Raw genomic sequence first — 21,445 nt, 5'->3', positions numbered from 1 at the left:
TGAAAAAGATCTTTTAGCTAGAGCAGTTACAAGTAGTAAAATAATTGTAAATGTCACAAACAAGTACACCGAGAATTATTGTCTATAAAGGTCATATATAAATTCAAAGAGAAGAAAAATATGAAGTTGTTGAGGTTATGTGGAACCAATGACCTCATGCTGCCTCCGCTACTTGCATGCTTTCTGCAATATTTTGTTAATTTGTTTCTCATTAGTGATTACACCATGTTTTCCACAACATAATCCAATCTCTCTCATGAAGAATTATTATAATTAGGATAGGTAAGGGAGGTTGAACCACATTAGTTGAGACTTTTCAAGATTAATGCCCAAAACATAGTAGTTAATATATAAGATGCCCAAATGAAGGCATGCACTAATACTATTGCTTACCTACCAAGACATGCATAGTATATATTATATAATATCCACACACAACATGATATAGGATTGTAACTTGTGACAACATACCAAATAGTTCTTCCCAAAATGGTCCTCAATTGAAGAAGTGGGGAAAGGGAGGACCACCCTTCCCATACCTAAAGCCTCATGAGTCCTAACATGCCAATTTCATTGTGGTGTATTTTTTCTCATCACTCTAAAGTTGTCTTAATACTCAATACCTTATTTATCATTGTTTATTGAATTTAAATTTTGATAATTGTATCTATCTACTACACAAATATTAAAATCTAAATTCATTTAATGATAGTAAAAATAAGTAATAAGCATCACAATTACTTAACGATGGTGGAAAAAAATATTTTCATTCTATTGTCACTTTTTTGCTTGGAGGTGGACCCACGCTACTCACTCAAACTCTTAAGTGGACTCAATCACCACCTACCACCATCCACTATGGTCTTTCAATTATTATATTTCTGGGACTGAAGAATAATGTAGAAATTAAGAAAAGAAATTATTAGGAAAATGATTTGAAGGTCCTCATCTCCTGGTGGCAAAGCCATTGGACCCTATGGACCGGTTACCATTTGTGGGCCAGGGTTGGCCTCAAACATGAGAAAGGTCAGCACAAGATTACATCTTTACCCTTCCTTACTTCCGACTTAAAAGTTGAGCTGTTGTGGTTCTTGTATAGAGTTGGATGCAATGGCTTGTACCTAAGACATTGGTGGGGACATGATTTTGGTTATAACATTTGTAAGTACATTATAATATTAAAGAGAATGACTACATATAAATCCTCTTCGAATCTCACATTATGAAATTTACAGATCTAACAATTCGGACTATATTTCACGACTTTTATTCGTTCCATTTCATTGGTCCATCTCACACATAATCTCTCTTCAATGCTTATATATCTTTCTTTCTTAAACGGTCCAGATTGCTAAACCTATGAGCTTCAAAGTGCGAGATTTGAAGATAATCTCAATCTGTTTGCATATGATCACCCATTTAGACCAACACCCAGTCTTATACATTGGTCATATATTGAATAATTGTGTTGATGTATAGGGTTACGCTTGTATAGACATTCGTGACTTGGCATACAAGAAACATACGTGAGGTTTTACAATAAACCTAAGCCTACTAGCCCAGTGTGACGGGACGGATTCTCCTATTCGAATACCAAACGACATAAATATGCTTCATCTTTATCGAAAGGATTAATAGATAGATACAAACGTCAGCACAAAAAGGCTACAACAGTTAATAGAGATGTTTAGGAAAATCTGATTAGACTAATGAAGCCACAATTCATTTGTCCCCACATTCCACGTATAGGAAAGATTATGTGAGCAAATCGAAAAGAGTAATGTTAGGTAGATCAAGTTTTTAAATTAAATTTGTATACTATGTAATGTGTTATAGAGTGATATGAGAGAAGGTATGATCATTACATGAGATAGTGGTGAGCCTCAAAATAAAAAATTACGTGTTATGAGATATGTGGTCTGGTTGTCGTACCTAAGACTTTCTCCATGTAAAGGTAGAAGACATTACCTAAATCCCAATACTACTCCTCACAGTTTTAACTTTACCGTTTCTTAACACCAATTTATACCCAAAGCATAAGATAAAACCATGATACTATTCTCGCCCATCCTTTTTCACTCATCAGAGTCACCACTCTGCTATTTTTGATCTGCTCTGCTCTGCTCTCTCTCTCTCTCTCTCTCTCTCTCTCTCTCTCTCTCTACACTCACCAAACCATTCCGAATTCCAAATTCCAGAACCATAATCAAAATCTGTCTCATAAATGGAGGTCTCCTTACAAGGCAACCTCTGGGACAGTGTGGTGGAACTGACTAAAGGGGCACAGCAAAAGGGCAGTGATCCTCTGCTCTGGGTCATGCAGTTGTCCTCCAACTTGAACTCCATGGGAGTTTCTCTGCCCTCAGTGGAGCTCGCCAATGTGTTGGTCTCTCACATTTGCTGGGAAAACAACGTGCCCATCACTTGGAAGTTTCTGGAGAAGGCTCTGATGCTGAAGATTGTGCCCCCCATGCTTGTTCTTGCCCTGCTTTCACAAAAGTTGGTGCTTTTGCTCTCAAATTTGCTGTTTGAAGATTTTTGGCTTCGGGTTTTGGTTTTTCTGAGTGGGTTCGGATTAATGGAAATTACTTTTTGATAAACGATGAAGATAATCTACACTAAATTCGTCTTTAACTGCGAAGAAGGGAACTCAAACTTTGGAGCACTCTAGCCAACTTGGCTAATCGAGCTCTGCGGTTTTTGGGATTTTAAATGAGGTTCTTTTGAGACATTTTTTAGTTGGGATCAGTTAAAGGTTGTGAATTTGTTTAAAGGTTTCATCTTTTCTTCCACACACACACACACACACACACACAGTGCCCCCCACCCCCGGGGCCGCTGCGGAATGTTTGATTCATTGCTCTTTGTGTTTCAATGGGCTTTCTGTGTTTAATGATTTGTTTTCTGTGCTGCCTGTTTGGTTGCTTAGAAAATCAAGGAAGGGAAAGTAATACCAGAATCTTAAATATTGGTGATGGCGTTGGCTGAATTGTGCAAATACTTGCGTGTTCAGTTGACTAGGAGGAGAAATTAATGTGTTTTACAAAGACTCTTTTCTATTTCGCTTTTGAGTTTTTAAATTCAAGCCTTTTCTCACCTTTCCCCCCACATTTTCAAATTGTGGAATGGTCTCACATGTTTCCCCTTGTACTTGATTTTTTTCTCTCGTAAATGCAATTCGATTCTTCTCTAATTTCCATCTCGGTTTTCCCTGTTTTGATTATTCAGTATGATCGACGTTGTAGAAATTCTTTCTAAAACAATGGATAACGAGTGAGCCAAGTTATTGTATTGCAATTAGACGTGTGGATGTGATCTTCCTAATTTAATTTTCATTTGCTTGTGAACTCTATTGAATTCATGGATCGCAATGTGCTACATTGATGAGCGAGTGTGGCGTTGTTTATTATGTATTTGCAAAGTTTTATTTTGAAGTATCAGATGAAATGCAGATTACCGATCTTAGGCTGCATTGCTTGCCACTGATTTTCGGGTTTTGTTTCTGGTACTAGGTTTGGATAGTTGGGTTCTGTTTGTTTCTCTGGATCTAGTTATGTTCACTTTTTCTTAATTTGCCTTCGTATGGTTTCACTTGTGAGCAACTGGTAGCTCCCTTGCGTTGTAGGAAAGTGGAAACTCTCATAATGGTCTTACTGTTGTCTACCATTCTTTCTGCAGGGTCATTCCAAGTCGACGTTCCCAGCCTGTGGCATATAGACTTTACATGGAACTCCTTAAGAGACACATTTTTACCCTTAAATCTCAGATAAACGGGCCAAATTATCAAACGTAAGTTTTCTCTCGTACAGAATGATTATTTACTTGCATTGTACTGACAATGGTGCTTACATTGTATCTGGAATTTGTAACTATATTCTTTGGACAGAATCATGAAATCAATAGAATCTATTCTTCATCTTTCCTGGAATTTTGGCTTGCGAGCAAGTGACCCAGGGATTCTTGTGGTTGAGTTTTTATTTTCAATTGTATGGCAATTGCTTGATGCATCATTAGATGACGAAGGATTGCTGAACTGTACCCTCGAAAAGAAGTCCAAATGGGCAATTGAACCTCAAGAAATGGAGATAGATTGTCATGGAAGTTATTATGAGAAGAGGAGCGAATACAATGAGATATTGCAGGAAACAAATACAGTCATGGCCATTGAGATAATTGGGAAATTTCTTCAAAATAATTTAACTTCCAGAATTCTTGACTTGGCTCGCCGAAACTTGTAAGTCCTTGTTCCCTTAGCAATTGCTTCTATACTTCGTCCTAGTTCCCTTAAATTTATACGACTTTAATATTTGGTTTTCTCAAGCAGTGGATGGCCTTAGTACTCAACTTATATGCATACGGAATTTTTTGAATGTGCTTTCAACAGATTTCCTTCTACTTACGTTGGAACTTGCATTGTGTTTTTTCATTCGTTTGCCAGCAAGTCCGAATATTAAAGACTAACTTTTCCTTTCGCCAGTACCTTGATCAGTTTCCTTTTTGATCTTGGCCTCGACTGCAAGTTTTTTCTTAACATGCCATCCCACTTTTTTCAGGCCTGTACACTGGACAAGTTTTATTCAACGATTACAGATTCTTGGATCAAACTCATTAGCATTAAGAAATTCGAAAACTCTTACTGCAGAGGCTCTTATAAACTTGACTTCAGATAGTTGCATGGTCTTGCCTCGAGAATGTAAAACAACTTCTTTGCTAAAGTATCATGCGGTGATGGTTTCTAGATCTCTGACTTCTACTGGTTTGTGTCACGGGGCTAGTCGTTCTGCTCTGTGGCTTCCTCTTGATCTTTTATTAGAAGATGCCATGGATGGATATCAAGTTGACGCAACAAGTTCTGTTGAAGTAATTACTGGTAAACACAAATTTTGTCCCTTGTGCTTAAAGTAGTATTTTTTAAATTACGATTTGTTCTTATGAAACCAGTTCTGTGAGAATGAAAAAGCAATGTTTTGTAGGTTTGATTAAAACCCTTCGAGCAATAAATGGCACAAGCTGGCATGATACCTTTTTAGGCCTTTGGATAGCAGCTCTTCGTCTTGTACAGAGGGTTCGTTTCTGTTTTGAATAACTTTAAAATTTCTCCTCTTCTGTCTGAATGGTTAGCATATTTCCTGAACAAAAATCTTAATACTCCCTATAAACTTTCTACTAGCTATATGTCATAGAAGTTTAAGCAACTTGATTTTGGCTACTTCCGTCAACTTTGATTGCTGACTTGCAAAATTTCTTACAAAGTTCTAGAACTTTATGAGTTAGACATTACTGGCGGTTGAAAAATTGTTGTATTTTATCACTGGTCCCAAAAGCTTAGGTTGTTTACTCTCTTAAGATGTGAGTCACAGCTATTTTATATTCCAGCACTTCTCTCACGTGCGGGTCTCATTTCATCGTTAGAAAGTCCAACCTATGAAATTCAACATAAATTGGGAGGTTCCAGTTGTAGGGATTTTAACACAGAACCTTCTGCAGCTCTGCTATGACACCATGGATGAATAAGTTGGTTTACCATTTCTCTAAAAAAATCTTAAGCTGTTGCTGTTAGAATTTACTCTATGTTTAGAATTAGCACCAGATTTACTCAATTTTCTAAATATTATATTAGCTATGGCTTCTTGTTTATAGTTTTGTTTTGTTTATTTTTTATTTTTTATTTTTAATTCCTGTAGGAAAGGTATCCCATAGAGGGTCCTGTGCCTCGCCTAGACACTCGCTTATGCATGCTATTGAGTATCACTACGCTTGTGGTTGCTGATCTGATTGAGGAGGAGGAAATTGCACCAACCAACAAAAATGAATGTGGCTCAATCAATGGCTGGAAAGAAAAAGAGGTTCCAAGACAGCGCTGCAATGATTTAGTCTCCAGCTTACAGACACTGGGTGATTATCAGGGTTTGCTGACTCCACCGCAGTGTGTTGTTTCCGCTGCCAATCAGGCTGCTGCAAAAGCAATGCTGTTCCTTTCAGGTGTCACTGTTGGGAGTGCTTACTTTGAGTGCGTCAGTACGAAAAACATGCCTATAAACTTCTGTGAGTAATATCTAGCTCTAATTCAATGTCAACAAGTCACTTCAACATGAAAATACTTTGTGAGTATCTTGTTATAAAGAGTTGGAAGCAGCAGAAAAATAAAATGAAAGGCTGTTTGGAGCATGGCGACACGGTTCACTACAAAGTTTCTTATCATTTTTTCAATGTCTACTGCTCTACATAAAAACTCTTAGAACTGTGTTGCACGTTGTTGTCCATGGTTGTTGCGGTCTCGTATTCTTTTTCTTGTTGAGTTTTTCATTTCAGTCTTATTTTATTTTCCGATGTTGTTCCTGTTTCTATGTTTTAGTTTTGTATTCTAATCTTAGGTTTTTGTATTTGTTTACAGCTGGAAACATGCGTCATTTGATAGTTGAGTCCTGTATTGCTAGAAATCTACTGGACACTTCTGCATATTCGTGGCCAGGTTATATTAACGGATGCATCAACCAGTTACCTCATGGCATGCCAACGCAAGGGCCTGATTGGTCGTCGTTTATGTTGGGGGCTACGCTTACTCCAGCAATGGCTAATGCTTTGGTTTCCAGTCCTGCTTCAAGGTATACTAGCTTTAACATTTTAAATATGTTACATTTAGTAATTCATGTTGTAATTAAGTGGTTAGGACTTCATTTCCACAATTTTTCATCGTTATACGCCAATGAGTAATTCCTTACAAGGATTAGTTCCTTGCTGCTTTTCTGGGGCTTGAAACCGCTGTTCCTATGCTACATAAGTCAAATAAGAGGAAAGGCAGTTTTTTTTTCTCTCTCTGGTAAAATTGATTCGTTAAATTGGATTGCGACTTTCTGAAGGCGCATCAATAGATGATTTCTAAGTTATCGGTTTTTCTGTTCACGCTTAAATGCACTAACTAGGATGGAGGTTTTAAACGGGTTTGCATTTGGTTCACAGGAGTTTAAGAATCTAATAATCTGACTGATGTCGTACATGGATACCTTTGGCCACTGGCGTTATGATTCCTATGTCTAAGTAGCGGTATAGTGCGCAAACTATTAAAAGGGGAACTCTGTATGGATAGATGACCTTTAGATTACCTTTTTAAACTTCTTTGACTATGGCCTGGTCTTCAGTTACTCCTTTTTCTTTCCTGAAGCCAGGTCTATCAGATGCTCTTTTTTGTAAACTTACCCAAAGGTAAAGCTACTGAATTAAGCTCATGGATTTGATGGAAGCTTAGCAGAACTCGAGAAAGTATTTGAGGTTGCAGTCAATGGATCCAATGCTGAGACGATTTCTGCTGCTACCGTTTTGTGCGGCGCCTCATTAATTAGAGGATGGAATATACAGGTGAAAAACAATATTGTTATGCTTGATATATATTTTGAATCCTTTGCCCACAATGCAGTAGCTTTTTCACAGTTGCGTGTTTGAATACTAAGAGTTCTTGCCATTTCCTACGAATCACTCAACTTTCTAATAACTTATGGTTCACATGTAATGCAGGAACATACTGCTCATTTTATCATTAGATTACTGTCCCCTCCGGTTCCCGCTAATTATTCTGGGGATGACAGCCATTTAATAGGTTATGCACCGATGCTGAATGTCCTCATTGTTGGAATAGGATCTGTTGACTGCGTTCAGATTTTCTCTTTACATGGCTTGGTATGTATAGCATTTGAATTTGATGTGCCATGTTTGTGTTAGTAACGAGACCCTCACATCAGCTGTAAACTAATGTCATCTAATTTTCTTACCAGGTTCCACAACTTGCGTGTTCATTGATGCCGATTTGTGAGGTGTTTGGTTCATGTGTTCCCAATGTCTCCTGGATTCTAACAACAGGAGAAGAAATCTCTGCTCATGCTGTGTTTTCGAATGCATTTACTCTCCTTTTGAAGCTGTGGAGGTTTAATCATCCTCCTCTTGAGCATGGGGTGGGAGATGTACCCACAGTTGCTTCCCGACTTACACCCTGAGTACCTCCTGTCAGTGAGAAATTCTTACCTAGTATCTTCCGGGAGTGCTTACCAGGATCGAAATAAGAGGAGACTCTCTGCTGTTGCAAGTTCTTCATCTCCAGAACCCGTATTTGTGGACTCGTTTCCAAAATTAAAAGTTTGGTATCGGCAGCATCAAGCATGTATAGCCTCAACCCTCTCTGGTCTTGTTCATGGAACACCCGTCCATCAGATTGTTGATGGGCTTCTTAACATGATGTTCACAAAGATTAATCGTGGAAGCCAGTCTTTGGCTTCTGTCAATTCTCCAAGTAGTAGTTCTTCGGGACCTGGAAATGAAGACAGCTCTCTAAGACCTAAATTGCCAGCCTGGGATATCCTGGAAGCTGTTCCCTTTGTGGTTGATGCTGCTCTAACAGCCTGTGCTCATGGAAAACTTTCTCCTCGTGAGCTGGCTACAGGTTAGCCTTGTTTTCTCATCTCATTTTCTGTTGATGTTTTGTTATTTACATACACCGATACTCCGGAAAATATATGAATTAGTTTTTGACTTTTCTTAAAACTAATGGCTAAAATTTAGCGAACTATGGAACTTGAGTTTAAATGACTGAAGAGTTTGCACTATTTCAGGGCTTAAGGATTTAGTAGATTTTCTTCCGGCATCTTTGGCGACCATTGTGAGCTACTTTTCTGCCGAGGTAACTCGGGGTATTTGGAAACCAGTTTTTATGAATGGAACAGATTGGCCCAGTCCGGCTGTGAATCTATCTTATGTTGAGGAACAGATCAAAAAAATTCTAGCTGCTACCGGTGTTCATATCCCTAGCCTTGCTGCAGGTTTTCTCCTCTTACGAACTTATAATGAGATGAGCTATTACATTGTTTTGGGAGTGATTTCGTTTTCCATTTTCCCCATGCTGTGGAGCTAGTTTTGTAATGTCGTCACCTCTAATATTTTGACTGAGACTTAACTATTGCAGGTGGAAGCTCGCCAGCTACACTTCCACTGCCCCTAGCTGCCTTCGTGAGTCTTACTATTACTTACAAGATTGACCGAGCATCAGAACGCTTCCTCAGTTTGGCTGGCCCCACCTTGGAGTGCCTTGCAGCTGGTTGCCCCTGGCCTTGTATGCCAATTGTCGCATCGCTTTGGACTCAAAAGGCCAAGCGATGGAGCGACTTCCTTGTTTTTTCTGCCTCTCGGACTGTTTTCCTCCAGAACAGGGATTCAATGGTCCAGCTTCTTAAAAGCTGCTTTACTGCCACACTTGGCCTGAATGCCACTCCTATCTCAAGCAATGGTGGTGTTGGCGCACTTCTTGGCCATGGATTTGGATCCCATTTCTGTGGTGTGATTTCCCCCGTTGCACCAGGGATCCTTTACCTACGCGTTTACAGATCGATTACAGATATTGTCTTCATGACAGAAGAGATTGTTACTATCTTGATGCATTCTGTACGAGAGATAGCATGCCGTGCTTGTCCTAAAGAAAGATTGGAGAAGTTGGAGACAAGAAGAAACGCAATGAGATATGAACAGGTTTCACTTGATGCAGCAATGTCTCGGGTGAAACTAGCAGCTTCACTCGGGGCATCTTTAGTATGGTTGACAGGAGGCTTGTGTCTGGTTCAGTCATTGATCACAGAAACCTTGCCTTCTTGGTTTATATCTATGCATGGCTCCGAGCAGGAACAAGGGTCAGAAGGAATTGTTGCAATGCTTGGCGGCTATGCACTGGCATACTTTGCAGTGCTTGGTGGAGCCTTTGCGTGGGGCGTTGACTCGTCATCATCAGCATCAAAACGACGTCCTAAAGTCCTACGTATCCACATGGAGTTTCTTGCAAGTGCACTTGATGGGAAGATATCACTTGGTTGTGATTCAGCAACATGGCGTGCCTATGTCTCGGGGTTTGTAACGCTAATGGTGAGTTGCACGCCTAATTGGGTGCTCGAGGTGGATGTAGACGTGTTGAGGAGACTGAGTAACGGTCTGAGGCAGTGGGGTGAGGAAGAGCTTGCTCTGGCCTTGCTGGGGATTGGAGGCGTCGGTACAATGGGAGCGGCCGCTGAGCTCATAGTCGAAAATGAGATGTAGACTCTATTTCCTCAGCACAGCTTTAAGGTTTTAGGAGGTCGGATGTACATGTTAAAAATGGTTTTAGATTAGATTTATCGCCGGAAACATTTGCAGCATTTCGTAGCATTTTGAATCAAATAGTCAATCGGATCTCAGCATTGTATGTAGGACCTAACTGTATTAAGAGAGTTTGTAGCATATTTGTTGGTTTTGCAATAAGCTCCAAACACTTAACCCTTTAAACCCAATATGAGTTGTATAATCCGGATAAGGAACATACGTTTATTGAGTACGTCATCGACAATGTGTTGACAATATTTCAACTTTTAATTAACAAAATGTACCAACATGTTGGCCATCCCTAGAGACAAGAAAAATGAATCAGTTTAACTGAACTTAAAGATCTGTACAAAATTGTTCTAAATTCTCAATTTTTTTCCTCAACAAGATTGAATCCAAATTCCAAGTGGCAATCTCACAGCCAGTTTGACAGATCGTATCGCTTCAGTTTCACGACCAAAAAAGCACACATGCACATCATGCACTGTCACAGAAGGAGAAGCAAAACCAAGAGACAATCCTTCAACGTTGTTCTGATTCTGCACCATCCGAAATCTCTCTCTCTCTCTCTCTCTCTCTCTCTCTCTCTCTCTCTCTCTCTCACTCACCGGAAACAGCCCGAAACACTGGCCATTGTGATCGAGAAATGGCGGAGCCCAAACAGAGCAGCCTCTGGGACGCTTTGATAATGCAGACCAAGGAAGCTCAAGAAAATGGTAGTGATCCTCTTCTCCGGTCGATGGAAGTCTCATCGAATTTGAGCTCTGCCGGGGTGTCCCTGCTATCTATGGAGCTCGCCGGCGTGTTGGTGTCGCATATTTGTTGGGAGAACAATGTGCCGATTATTGGTTTTGAACATGGTGCCCTCCATCTTGTTCTGGCTTTGCTTTCTTCCAGGTCTGTTTTGGTTAAAGATCGAATGGTCAATATAACAAAACATACTGACATGGAGCTCCTCATGAGACATGTTTTTTCACTGAAATCTTACGCGGCCTAATCATCAACAGTAAGTTTCTAGTTTCTTCCAGGTCTGTTTTGGTTAAAGATCGTATTGTATACGAAAAATATTACCTTTTACATTGTCTGATATAAGTAATTCTAGCCTTCCCAGAATCACTTCCGAACCAGCACTTGGTGTATATTATTTTTGTTTGCAATGTATAACTTATCTTCCTCATTCAGGGTTATGAAATCAATAGATACAATTCTTAACTTGTCCCAGATATTTGGGTTGCAAACAAGTGAAGCTGGTACTACTGTGGTTGCGTTCATCTTCTCAACCGTGTGGCAGTTGCTTGATTCATCGTTAGACGATGAGGGATTACTGGAACTTGTTCCGGAAAAGAAGTCCGTATGGCCAACTAAATCCCAAGACATGGACATAGATGGTCTCGAAAATCATCATGAGGAGAGGAATGAACAATATGAGAGACTGCCGAGTCGGAACACTGTGATGGCCATTGCGTTAATTGCGCAGTTTCTGCAAACTGTATTGGCTTCCAAGATTCTTAACTTGGCGAAACGAAACATGCATGTTGCCTTGCAATGCACGTAATCATTTTACCCTCAGAAACGTTTTTTTGTATGGGGGATAAATGCTTGATAGTTTTCTGCCACATTCTCAGGCTTAAACACTGGGAAGCTTTGGTAAAGCGACTGCAACTGCTTGCCGAAAACTCATCGACGAAAACTTTGAATGTTCTAAAACCCCAGCACCCTTATTATTCAACATCACTGTGCCCCGATGATCTCTCCAGTTTTAGGCTCTGTATTGCTCGCCGCTCGGAAAAAGGCTTTTTCCCACTTCCCCCTGCATCCGCGTATAAATTGGATAGGTGAACTCTAACTGGCCCATGAGATGGTTGCAACCTTGTCAAACTCTCTGCAGCCATTTCTCCTCTTTCCAGATTCCCATGTGTTCCACATGCCGCCAACAGCGTGCCCCATATGACTACATCAGCCTTCATGGCATGCTCCTTATCATTTTCTCAGCATCTTCTACTTGACCAGCTCTTCCAAGGAGATCCACCATACAACCATAATGCTTGATATTTGATTCTACATTGTAAACATTCTTCATGCTCTTAAAGTACCTCCCCCCCGCCTCCATGAAGCCAGCGTGGCAACATGCACTTAGGACTCTGATGAATGTGATTGAATTGAGTTTGATATTACACTTTTGCAAATCTGAAAATATTTCAAGAGATAACTTTGCATGTCCGTACATGGCCGACCCACATATGATGGCATTCCATGGTGAGACTGTAGAGGTTTTATCTCGGATTTGATAGAACACCTCAAAGGCGGTATTGATACTCCCACATTTGGCATACATATCAATGAGTGCTGCACTTAGATTGTCATTGAGAGGAATGGAGTTTTCAACTATATATTCGAGTGCCCATCTTGCCTCTTTCAATGTGCCTAATGAAGCAATGCCAGATAACATACTCACCATTGTAATTTCATTCGGTCGGATCCCACTAGCTACCATTCTTTGAAGGAGTTCTAGAGCTAATTCAGGTTTATCACTCTGGTGCATAACCAGAAATCATGGAACTCCATGAAAAAACGTCTTTTTCAGGCATCTCATTAAACAATGCAATTGCCTGGTTGATCATTCCATTTCTTACGTATCCTGCAATGAGGGCATCCAAGATGCAACATGCTCCTTGATGCCCTTTTGAAACTGATGATGAGCAGGGCTCATGTCGCCACAGCCTGCATTAAAATTGGTGATTATTGCCTGTGTAAAGTCATCGCAGTCAAAACCTTCCTTTACAATTGTCCCATGAAGTTGCTGACCTTCATGTACTGCCTTAGACCGGCCACAAGCCGAAATCAAATCTACAAGCATAACATCATTCGCCCCTAACCCAGTACGCAGCATTGCCCGATGAATCATCAAAGCTTCACTCAACCACTCTACTTGCACATACCCATTGTACCCCATGAAACCACATCCTTTGCATGAATCTTGTCAAACAATCCACGAAACTATATTCTCTTCAGGCATCTCATTAAACAAATTTCTCGCATCACATAAACTCGAACAACCCCAATACATGTGCAGCAAATTCGTAGAGACAAGAACAAACCCCTCAAGCTGCAACCTAATCACCAAAGCGTGAAGCATTCGACAATTCCAAACACCGCCCAAATGTGAGTAAGTTGAGATAACAGTCGCCATTGTCACCTCATTTGGGATCACAACCGCTGACCTCATATCCCTGAAAACCTCAACGGCTTCGGTCCAACGCTCATCCTGGGCAAGACCCATTATCATAGTAGTGTACGAGACACAACCCTTTTTCGGCATTTTCTCAAACACCTGGCGTGCACTCTCCAAACGACTCGATTTGACATACCCAGCAACCATAATATTGCAAGACACCGGAGTCTAACTTATATCAAGAATCGAACAGCAACTCGGCATCGGCAATGAAGCCGCATTTGGCATGCGTATTAATCAAGCTGTTCCTGATGAAATTGTTGGAGTCGAGCCCGGCTTTGAGAACAAGGCAGTGGATTTGCTGGCTTGGAAGGAGGCCGCGAGGGAAGAGCGAGACTTTAAAGCCGAAACCAGAGAGCTTGTAGTCGATTTGGGTTGGGTTCATTCTGCCGGTGAAGAAGGAACGGAGATTGTCCTCTGGATTTTGGGTGGCGGCGGCGGCAGTGGAGAGCCATTTGAGACCTGAAATGCGAAGGTCTGGAAGTCCAGGGAACGATTTGGGTCTCAGAGATACGAGCATCCGACGAAAGCATGAGACGCTTTTGTAAGGGAAGTGAATTCAAGCAGAGAACTTGACAAGGTGAGAGTAAGGATTGGTTTGGTACTGGGATTTTTATAAAAAGTGGGTAAAAAAAAAACTGAGCTCAAAAAAGTATTTGGTAAACATTTAAAAATAACTTATTTTCATAGGTTTTGGTGAAAAAAAAAAACTGAAAACACGAAGCAACAAAAATGAACTTATTCTCACAGCACAGCAGAAGCACTTTTTTTCTTCAAAGCATAGAAATACCAAACCAGCCCTAAATGTGATGAAGCAAAAGGAGGAGTAATTTTTCGGTGTACCCGGCACACCAAATTTTTTTGGTGTACCCTCACTCATAATGGTGAGGGTGCACCAAAAAAATTTGGTGCACCCTCACTTTTTGTACACCAAAAAAATTCTAATGAGTGAGGGTACACCAAAAAAATTTGGTGTACCCGGTACACCTAAAAATTTTTCCAAAAGGAGGCAGATTGTCTGCCCTTCTTTTACCATGCCCTTTCCATCCCCTCTTATTTGTGCAATCACGATTAAACCATGTTAACACGTCTTATTATCTCTATAAAAAAATAATATAAAATGTTAACGTGGCTTAACCGTGACCGACAATATAAAAGGGGATGGGAAGGGCATGGTAATGAGAGGGCCGACAATCTGCCTCCGAAGCAAAACCAATTGAAAAGGAAGTAAATTTGGACCCAAGCTAACTTTAAATAGTTCGCCCAATAAATTAGGAAGTCATATAACGAATAATTTGTTATTAAACTCGAACAGCTAGTATCACTCAGTACTATAATTTGGTGGTACCTCTTCACTTAGAAGTAAGAGGTTTTAGGTTCCAATCTCGTAGATGGCGAATTCAATACCAAATTAGATTGCCCTTTATGTAGCTTAACCGAACTTCTCATTCCCTTAATGTAAAAATATCAATGTACTCAAAAAAATAAAAAATAAAAATCATCAATTTTGAGAACAAGTTCTTTCATCCATAGCGATTCATCAATTCCCCCGTTTGGTAAGAGTACATAGCTTTACCACAACTCAGTTCTAAAAGGGTATTGATGGGGTATAGAAGTTCAAACCCATTAGTTAGGCACACAAAATATCCAATTGACATTTGATATATTTGTTCTCACTCAATTTGTTACGCCCTTCCACATACGAGAGACAATCGCTCGAGAAGATGCTCGTCTACAGACTCTACATATAAATGCGCCACCGGAGTATATGATTAATGAAAAAGAATTGTTTTGATTGAGAGTGAAGCCAAGAATAACGTCTATAATTTAACAGGTAAATGATCGAACATGTAATCGGAACTCCGGTGGTGAAAGCATCCTTAACAATCAACGATGATCTCCTCCATTAAGAGCCATGCTGGCCAGAGCCCTGCAAGACCAAAGAGACTAGATAAGTATAAAACTTGCATGGTTTACAATTCTAAGTAATTGCTCAATACCACTTTCAGGGTTTGACAGAGTCGTACAATCGTTACGACACAAAACTTGCCAGCCTACAAAGCAGTAAGTTCACCTACAAAGCATATGATAGTGCACCCAACAAAGTATATTGAAACCTACTGAGGGCATTGTCTTCTAACAAGGTAAGACAAGCTGCAAATAACTAAAGCCAAATCAAGATACATATTATATTTTCAATTATATTTATAAGAAACACGTGCCATAGGTAAAACCAAATCAGCAGAGTCGTACGTAACTGCCAGATCTATCGGTACCAGAAATGCAGCCCAAAAGGGGATGCTGTTAAACTGGACCAACACTGAATGAGGACAAAGTGAACCGTAACTGCTTACAGGTCTTCCTAAACTATATTGTTGCTTTCTCTGTATTGCCCGGACAACCACTCCTGCTCTCATGTGCATTGTAGGTACGGCGCTATATAAAGAGCCAAACTAATCTCTCCCGCAAACAGAAAATATATCCATGAATGCCTCTTATGAGGGGTCACCTTCTGGAACAATACAAATGGCTGGTCAGATAGATCTAGAACCTAAAATGACTGGGTATATGCCCCAGCATATCATCAGATCATCCTATCAGTTTATGTTGAGGACTCAAGTTTGTGCATATACTTATTTTGTGGAGAAAATTCTTATCAAATCATGATTTATTCCACATTGTCAACCATGGTGCTGAAGCTAACACTTTTCAGTAACCATTCTCAGTTACTCGGGAAATGATCATTCATGGCATACACCCCAAATTATACCGTAGTTTTCATGCATTTAGCACTTCAGAATATACTCACTGCTACCATTACATTGATGTTCATCCTGCCTTTTTTCATATTCTGATTAAAAGCTTTCCACAGAAATCCTATAGTAATCTATCATGTATACCACTGAGGTTGATGTCTGGGTTATGGACCTTAAAGACCCAAACAAATTCTCTCCCTAATGCTTCTGGAGTAGAGGTGTAAAATGGGGCTGTCATTAAAATCCTTCCATCTGTGCTTCCTTTGGTACTTAGGGCAACTTAATCGTGCCATGCTCATGCATCATATTAGTGTGGTGCCTAATCCTGCCATATTTTTCTACACTTCTTCAGGACCTCATTTTTTCGGTTATTTTCATTAAAGTTATTTTCAGTTCTTTACTTGTTTAGGGCATTATCATGCCAAACTTTTTGAAACAGGCCATGTCCATACCATACTCGAACTAACCTAGCTTGCTTATCTCTATTGGGAGTACTCTCCTATATGACTAACAGATGTACATGCCATTTACACAGATCAATCTGAACTCAATCATAATTCTATTGGTGCACTACCTAAGATGTTTGTCCAACCGATAACATATATACAGTATTTACCATTAAACTCCAGATTACTCAGGCTCCACTGAGCAAACAAAACATTATTCTAGCCTACAATGTTCAAAAATGCCAGATGAAATACGGCACAGCCACCTAACGGATCTAGCCAGGGATACAAAGTGAAAAGACATATTAGGTACACATAATTTTTTAGGTGGGGCAAAGTACGAAAGGTCAAACCAAAAGGGTCTCATTTCCCCAAAACCCCTGGTGCCTACCTTCTACAGTATCGACTTGATGCCATCACCTATGCTTCTCCTCTTCTACAGGGATCATCTGATTGCTTGAAGAGTGCATATAAGAGATATCGATCTTGGTCAAACCTAAGTCTAACGGAAGTTCATATGATCCAAGCTCTACCTCTTCAGCCTCAAGGAATTCAATAAACCTTCCAGTACCCATCAAAGATTACTTGCAAATTTCTGTAAATTTAATCAACCCCTTTGAAGTCCAATTGTTCAATTCATAGCTTCCAATAAGTTCCACACAAAATTGTAACTTACACAGATCAATACAAACAACATTTACTCAATCCAATTAATTTCCATCTAATCAAATAATCAAGAAAATGCAGACATGAAAAGAGAAAGACACTCACTTTTTATGCCGGCGTCCTCTCTTGGGACCCCAGCCTTCGAGCTTGGCCACCGGGCATCCGCATCGCGCCCGAAACAGCAGCACGGCACGGCCATTCGTCGGCGCCATCCGCCTCAGCTCAGTCCTGAGGCACTCGTAATCAGGATTGCCCTCGCTGCCGCCCTTCCACGGCAGCCTATCGATATCTTTAGACCCGGACTTGACACACTCCTCCGATTGCAATTGCAAATCGAATTCCATGGCCTTCTTCAAGCCCTTACATCCGGGCCTATCGCACTTCCTGGATCGAATGCCGCAGCAGAACTCGACTACGAACAGCGTGGCGGCGAAGAAGGCGACGAAGCCGACGACGTAGGGGACGGGAATGTGGTGGAGGTGGAGGGTGGAGTGAGAGAGGAGGAGCGAGAGGGAGTTGAAGATGTAGGAAAAGTAGGAGGTGATGAGGAAGGTCCCGGAGAAGAGGACGAGGATGAGGATGAGGAGGTCGAGGGTGGCCGACGGCGAGTGCTTGCAGAGGAGGGTGCAATTAGGGTTTGAGTTAGGGTTAGGGTTTGAGGATTTGGGTTTGGGGGTTGGATAGGAGGAGGAGGATGACGTGGCAGCGGCAGAGAAGGAGGAGGAGGGCATGATGGTGGTGGTGGTGGCGAGTAGCAAATGGCGCATGTTAGAGAAACAAGGAGGACGGGGGTTTCTGTAATTTTCAAATTTATTTATTTTTCATAAATAATATTTAATTTTTATTTATATTTTTGGGTACGTAGAGGTAGAGGTTTCGTCCTTCCGGGAAAACGATGGGGGACAGGGGAGAAGAAGGCTTGCCGGTGAAGGAGAGCGCACTCCGCTCACGCGCCTTCTGGAGCGAGTACGGCGTGGACCTTGCAAGCCTTGTTACGTCAACTATGTGAAGTTGTGAACAAGTAATTCCATTTTATTAATTTTTAATTAATTTCCTATGAATCAATCCGGGGTAAGTAGTTGAAAATATTACCTAATCAAAACGAGACAAGCCATGAATCATGGATGTTAGAAATACGACAACTTAAAAATAGGTCAAGTAGGGAAACGTAATCAAATCAACTAGTCTCTGTAGTCAATTTGATTTTCAACTTTTAGATATTTAGGGGTGTAGTCAAATGAGAATTTAGATAGATTTTAAAGATTTTAAAAGATTTTAGAATTCAGGTGTAGTTAATTAGGATTTTAAAAGAATTTAAGAGAGTCCAGTCAAATATAGGTGTAGTCAACTAAAGAATTTTAAAGGATTTTAGAATTCTGATGTAGTCAACTAGGATTTTAAATGATTTTTATTGAGTCTATGCAAATCTATATGTATTAAAAAATTTATAGATTTTGAAGGATTTCTTTGAATGAATGATTTTGTAGGATTTGAGAAGAAATGGTAAGCTTAAAAAAGACTATAAAGAATCCATAGTCTACCCCTAGGATATCTTTCTAACCCCCTTGGATTTCCTCTCTCTCTCTCTCTCCCCACTCTACAACCGAGCTTTCTTTCTTACTCTCTTCCCATTTCATTGAAAATATTTGATCTTACCTGCTAATTATCCACTCTGCAACCTTTTTCAATGAAATGGACAAAGGCAAATCAAATAATTTCAATGGAATAGGGTAATAATTTCCACTCTGCAGTCAAGTTTTCTTTCTTTCTCCACTCTGCAACCGAGATTCTTTCTCTTTTTTTGGAGGTGTATAACACGCAAAGGCAAATCAAGCTAATTATCCACTGCATCCCTCCCTGACGAGGTAATCTACGCATTCATTCCTAATACTGAGATTGTTTTCCTATTTACAGTGTTGGGAGAGCTGGGCATTTTAAATTAAGGGTTAGGAGAACTTGGCATCTGGAAAACATGGAGGATTGGGAGAACTGGGCATTTTACATTGGATGGCAAGGTATTTTAAATTAATGGGTGGAATTCGTCAGGGAGAACTGGGCATCGGGAAAACATGGAGGATTGGGAGAACTAGGTAAAGTTCTTAAATTTTTTTTCTTCAAGTTTTTTTATTTTTTTATTTTCTATTTAAAAAATAATTCTTTAAATGACAAGAAATCTCTCAAAATCCATTCAAATCTTTAATCAAAATCCATAAGAATGCTTGAAAATCCATTTGAAAGTTGTAAGGATTCTACGATCCTTTGACATCTATCACTTAACAAAATCTTTTTAATTCCTGTGAAATCCAAATTGACTACACCCTCCTTAATATAGATTTCAAAGAAAAAATTTATACATTTTTTTTATTTCTTACATAAATAAAAAATAAGGAGTAAAATGATTTACACATATTACGTAGTAAATACTCAATAATAAAAATGATTCCTTGTAAGAAACAATACTTTTTTTTTTTTTGTCAAAGAGTAAACTTTATTAAATTCGAATAGTAATGTTTACATCTTCAGCCAAAATATTAAATAAAAACTCCGAACCAATAGCATCTCAACCGAAAGCACCTCCACGTGAGGTTACATAAGAGGCAACAGCGTGTGCAGCAGTATTTCCATGCCGTTCAACAAACGCAAACGTCATCGTTCTTAATTGAGATGCCAAGAACCGAATATCATGAAGAAAACATTCCAAAGTAGCATCAATCACATACTCCCCATTAAGCATGTGAATAATCAGCTAAGAGTCTGACTCAACCTCCACCTCCGTGCATCCTAACTCAAGGCAGGCCTATAAAGTCGCACGAATTGTCGCTACTTCAGCCATCTCTGGAGTATTAAAAAACATGCCACATTCCCCACCAGCCGCTTGCAACAACCTCACAAAAGTCTCTTAATACCCACCCATAGCCACCCTTGCAAGTTTTCCCACACCAAGCCCCATCACAATTAATCTTCAACACCCCAAAAACTGGTATCTTCCACCGTACCTGTTGACCCGCAAAGCTTGTATTCCCACCAGACGCAACACCACCAGTAATAACCTTTTTCGTGTCATGCCATGCACGAAATTCAACTACTTGCTGTCTGGCTATATTAATCACCTTCATTGGGTTTGCCGACACCCTTTTAAAGATCATATCATATCGACACTTCCATATTCTCCACATAAGAAAAACACTTTCCAGCAACAACTCATCTTGCCTCTCATTATCACGGAACTGATCACAGAGTCTCCCCCAATACTCTCAGAAATCCCTTCCTTTCAAAGCCACAATGTCAAGTTGCAGCGAACAACCATACCACATTACCCTACTAAACTCACAATCGAAGAACAAATGGTGCTCTGTTTCCTCCGCTTCTCTACACATCACACACCTATCATCCATTTGCATACGCCGCTAAATGAGATTAACTTTCACAGCTAAAGAGCCATTACAACATCACCATATAAAGAACTTTAACTTATTTGGCACCACCAGTCTCCATATGTCATTCTAGCATCGATTAATCATATCCTGGCGACCACTACCCCCTTTCCCCTGCCAACCAAACTCGCCATTTTGCTACATCTCTATGGCAACTCCATATCCTGTACGCACCGTATATTATCCATTCTTAGCATAATGCCATATGATTCTATCCTCACATCCCACAAAACTGACTGGCAACCCAAGTATAAGCTTACACTCCTCCTTGTCAAAACATCTCCTAATTAAGTCACCCTTCCACACTCTATCCACAGGTTCAATTAACTCATTCACCTTACAGGCATTTCAATGTGCTTCGATCTCACTTTATAAGTATGAGGTTTGGGCAACCAAGGATTATGGGCTACACGGATCCTCCTTCCATCACCCACCTGCCAATGCATACCTTCTCTAAGATCCTTCTCCCTTGAATAATCTTTTTCCATCCCTAGGAGGAGTGTCTCTCCAACGTAGCTTCCATAAACGATCTCTCTCGAAAGTATTTATCTTTAAGAATTTTGCCAAGCAAAGTGTCCAAATTATGTAAAAGTCTCTAAAACCAAGGCCTCCAAACCTCTTTTGACGTTTCATTTTCTTCCAAGATATCCAATGCATATCACCTCTATTTTTATTCCCCCTCCACCAAAACTTAGCTATGGTAGATTTCAATTCTTTAAGAGGCTCACTGGAAGCTTAAAACACGACATTGCGTAGTTTGGTAACGTCATGGCCACTACTTTATGAGAACCTTTTTCCTGC

The 21,445-nt window shown here is 40.1% G+C and overlaps 3 protein-coding genes across 3 annotated transcripts; 1 reads left to right on the top strand and 2 right to left on the bottom strand.

The window, feature by feature from the left end:
• Positions 1-2,099: 2,099 nt before the first annotated feature.
• Positions 2,100-10,248, top strand: LOC125477411 (mediator of RNA polymerase II transcription subunit 33A-like). Its single transcript, XM_048584480.1, is given in 13 exon segments — positions 2,100-2,499; positions 3,679-3,789; positions 3,887-4,234; positions 4,554-4,870; positions 4,974-5,065; positions 5,685-6,045; positions 6,395-6,605; positions 7,242-7,356; positions 7,513-7,674; positions 7,770-7,982; positions 7,984-8,431; positions 8,601-8,807; positions 8,951-10,248. Coding segments are annotated over 13 exon segments (3,978 nt in total). The 5' UTR covers positions 2,100-2,224; the 3' UTR covers positions 10,069-10,248.
• Positions 10,249-10,406: 158 nt separating this feature from the next.
• On the bottom strand, positions 10,407-13,922 carry LOC103955621 (pentatricopeptide repeat-containing protein At5g19020, mitochondrial). The gene is given in 10 exon segments (XM_048584481.1): positions 10,407-11,009; positions 11,182-12,076; positions 12,079-12,646; positions 12,648-12,766; positions 12,769-13,053; positions 13,056-13,099; positions 13,101-13,507; positions 13,509-13,648; positions 13,651-13,697; positions 13,699-13,922. Coding segments are annotated over 9 exon segments (2,019 nt in total). The 5' UTR covers positions 13,863-13,922; the 3' UTR covers positions 10,407-11,009; positions 11,182-11,831.
• A 1,050-nt stretch (positions 13,923-14,972) lies between these two features.
• Positions 14,973-18,025, bottom strand: LOC103934174 (uncharacterized protein At5g19025-like). Its single transcript, XM_048584290.1, has 2 exons — positions 17,316-18,025; positions 14,973-15,272 (listed from the first exon to the last, which is right to left on the bottom strand). Exons 1-2 carry the CDS (start codon positions 17,975-17,977, stop codon positions 15,230-15,232), a joined length of 705 nt encoding a protein of 234 aa, XP_048440247.1. The 5' UTR covers positions 17,978-18,025; the 3' UTR covers positions 14,973-15,229.
• Positions 18,026-21,445: the final 3,420 nt, after the last annotated feature.

This window comes from the organism of the source record quoted next, unplaced genomic scaffold, assembly GCF_019419815.1.
Source record: "Pyrus x bretschneideri cultivar Hongxiangsu unplaced genomic scaffold, Pyrus_bretschneideri_v1 Contig21, whole genome shotgun sequence".
NCBI classification, from domain to species: Eukaryota; Viridiplantae; Streptophyta; class Magnoliopsida; order Rosales; family Rosaceae; genus Pyrus; species Pyrus x bretschneideri.
The sequence above is the reverse complement of the archived record's forward strand: the minus strand, read 5'-3'. Positions and strand labels throughout refer to the sequence as shown.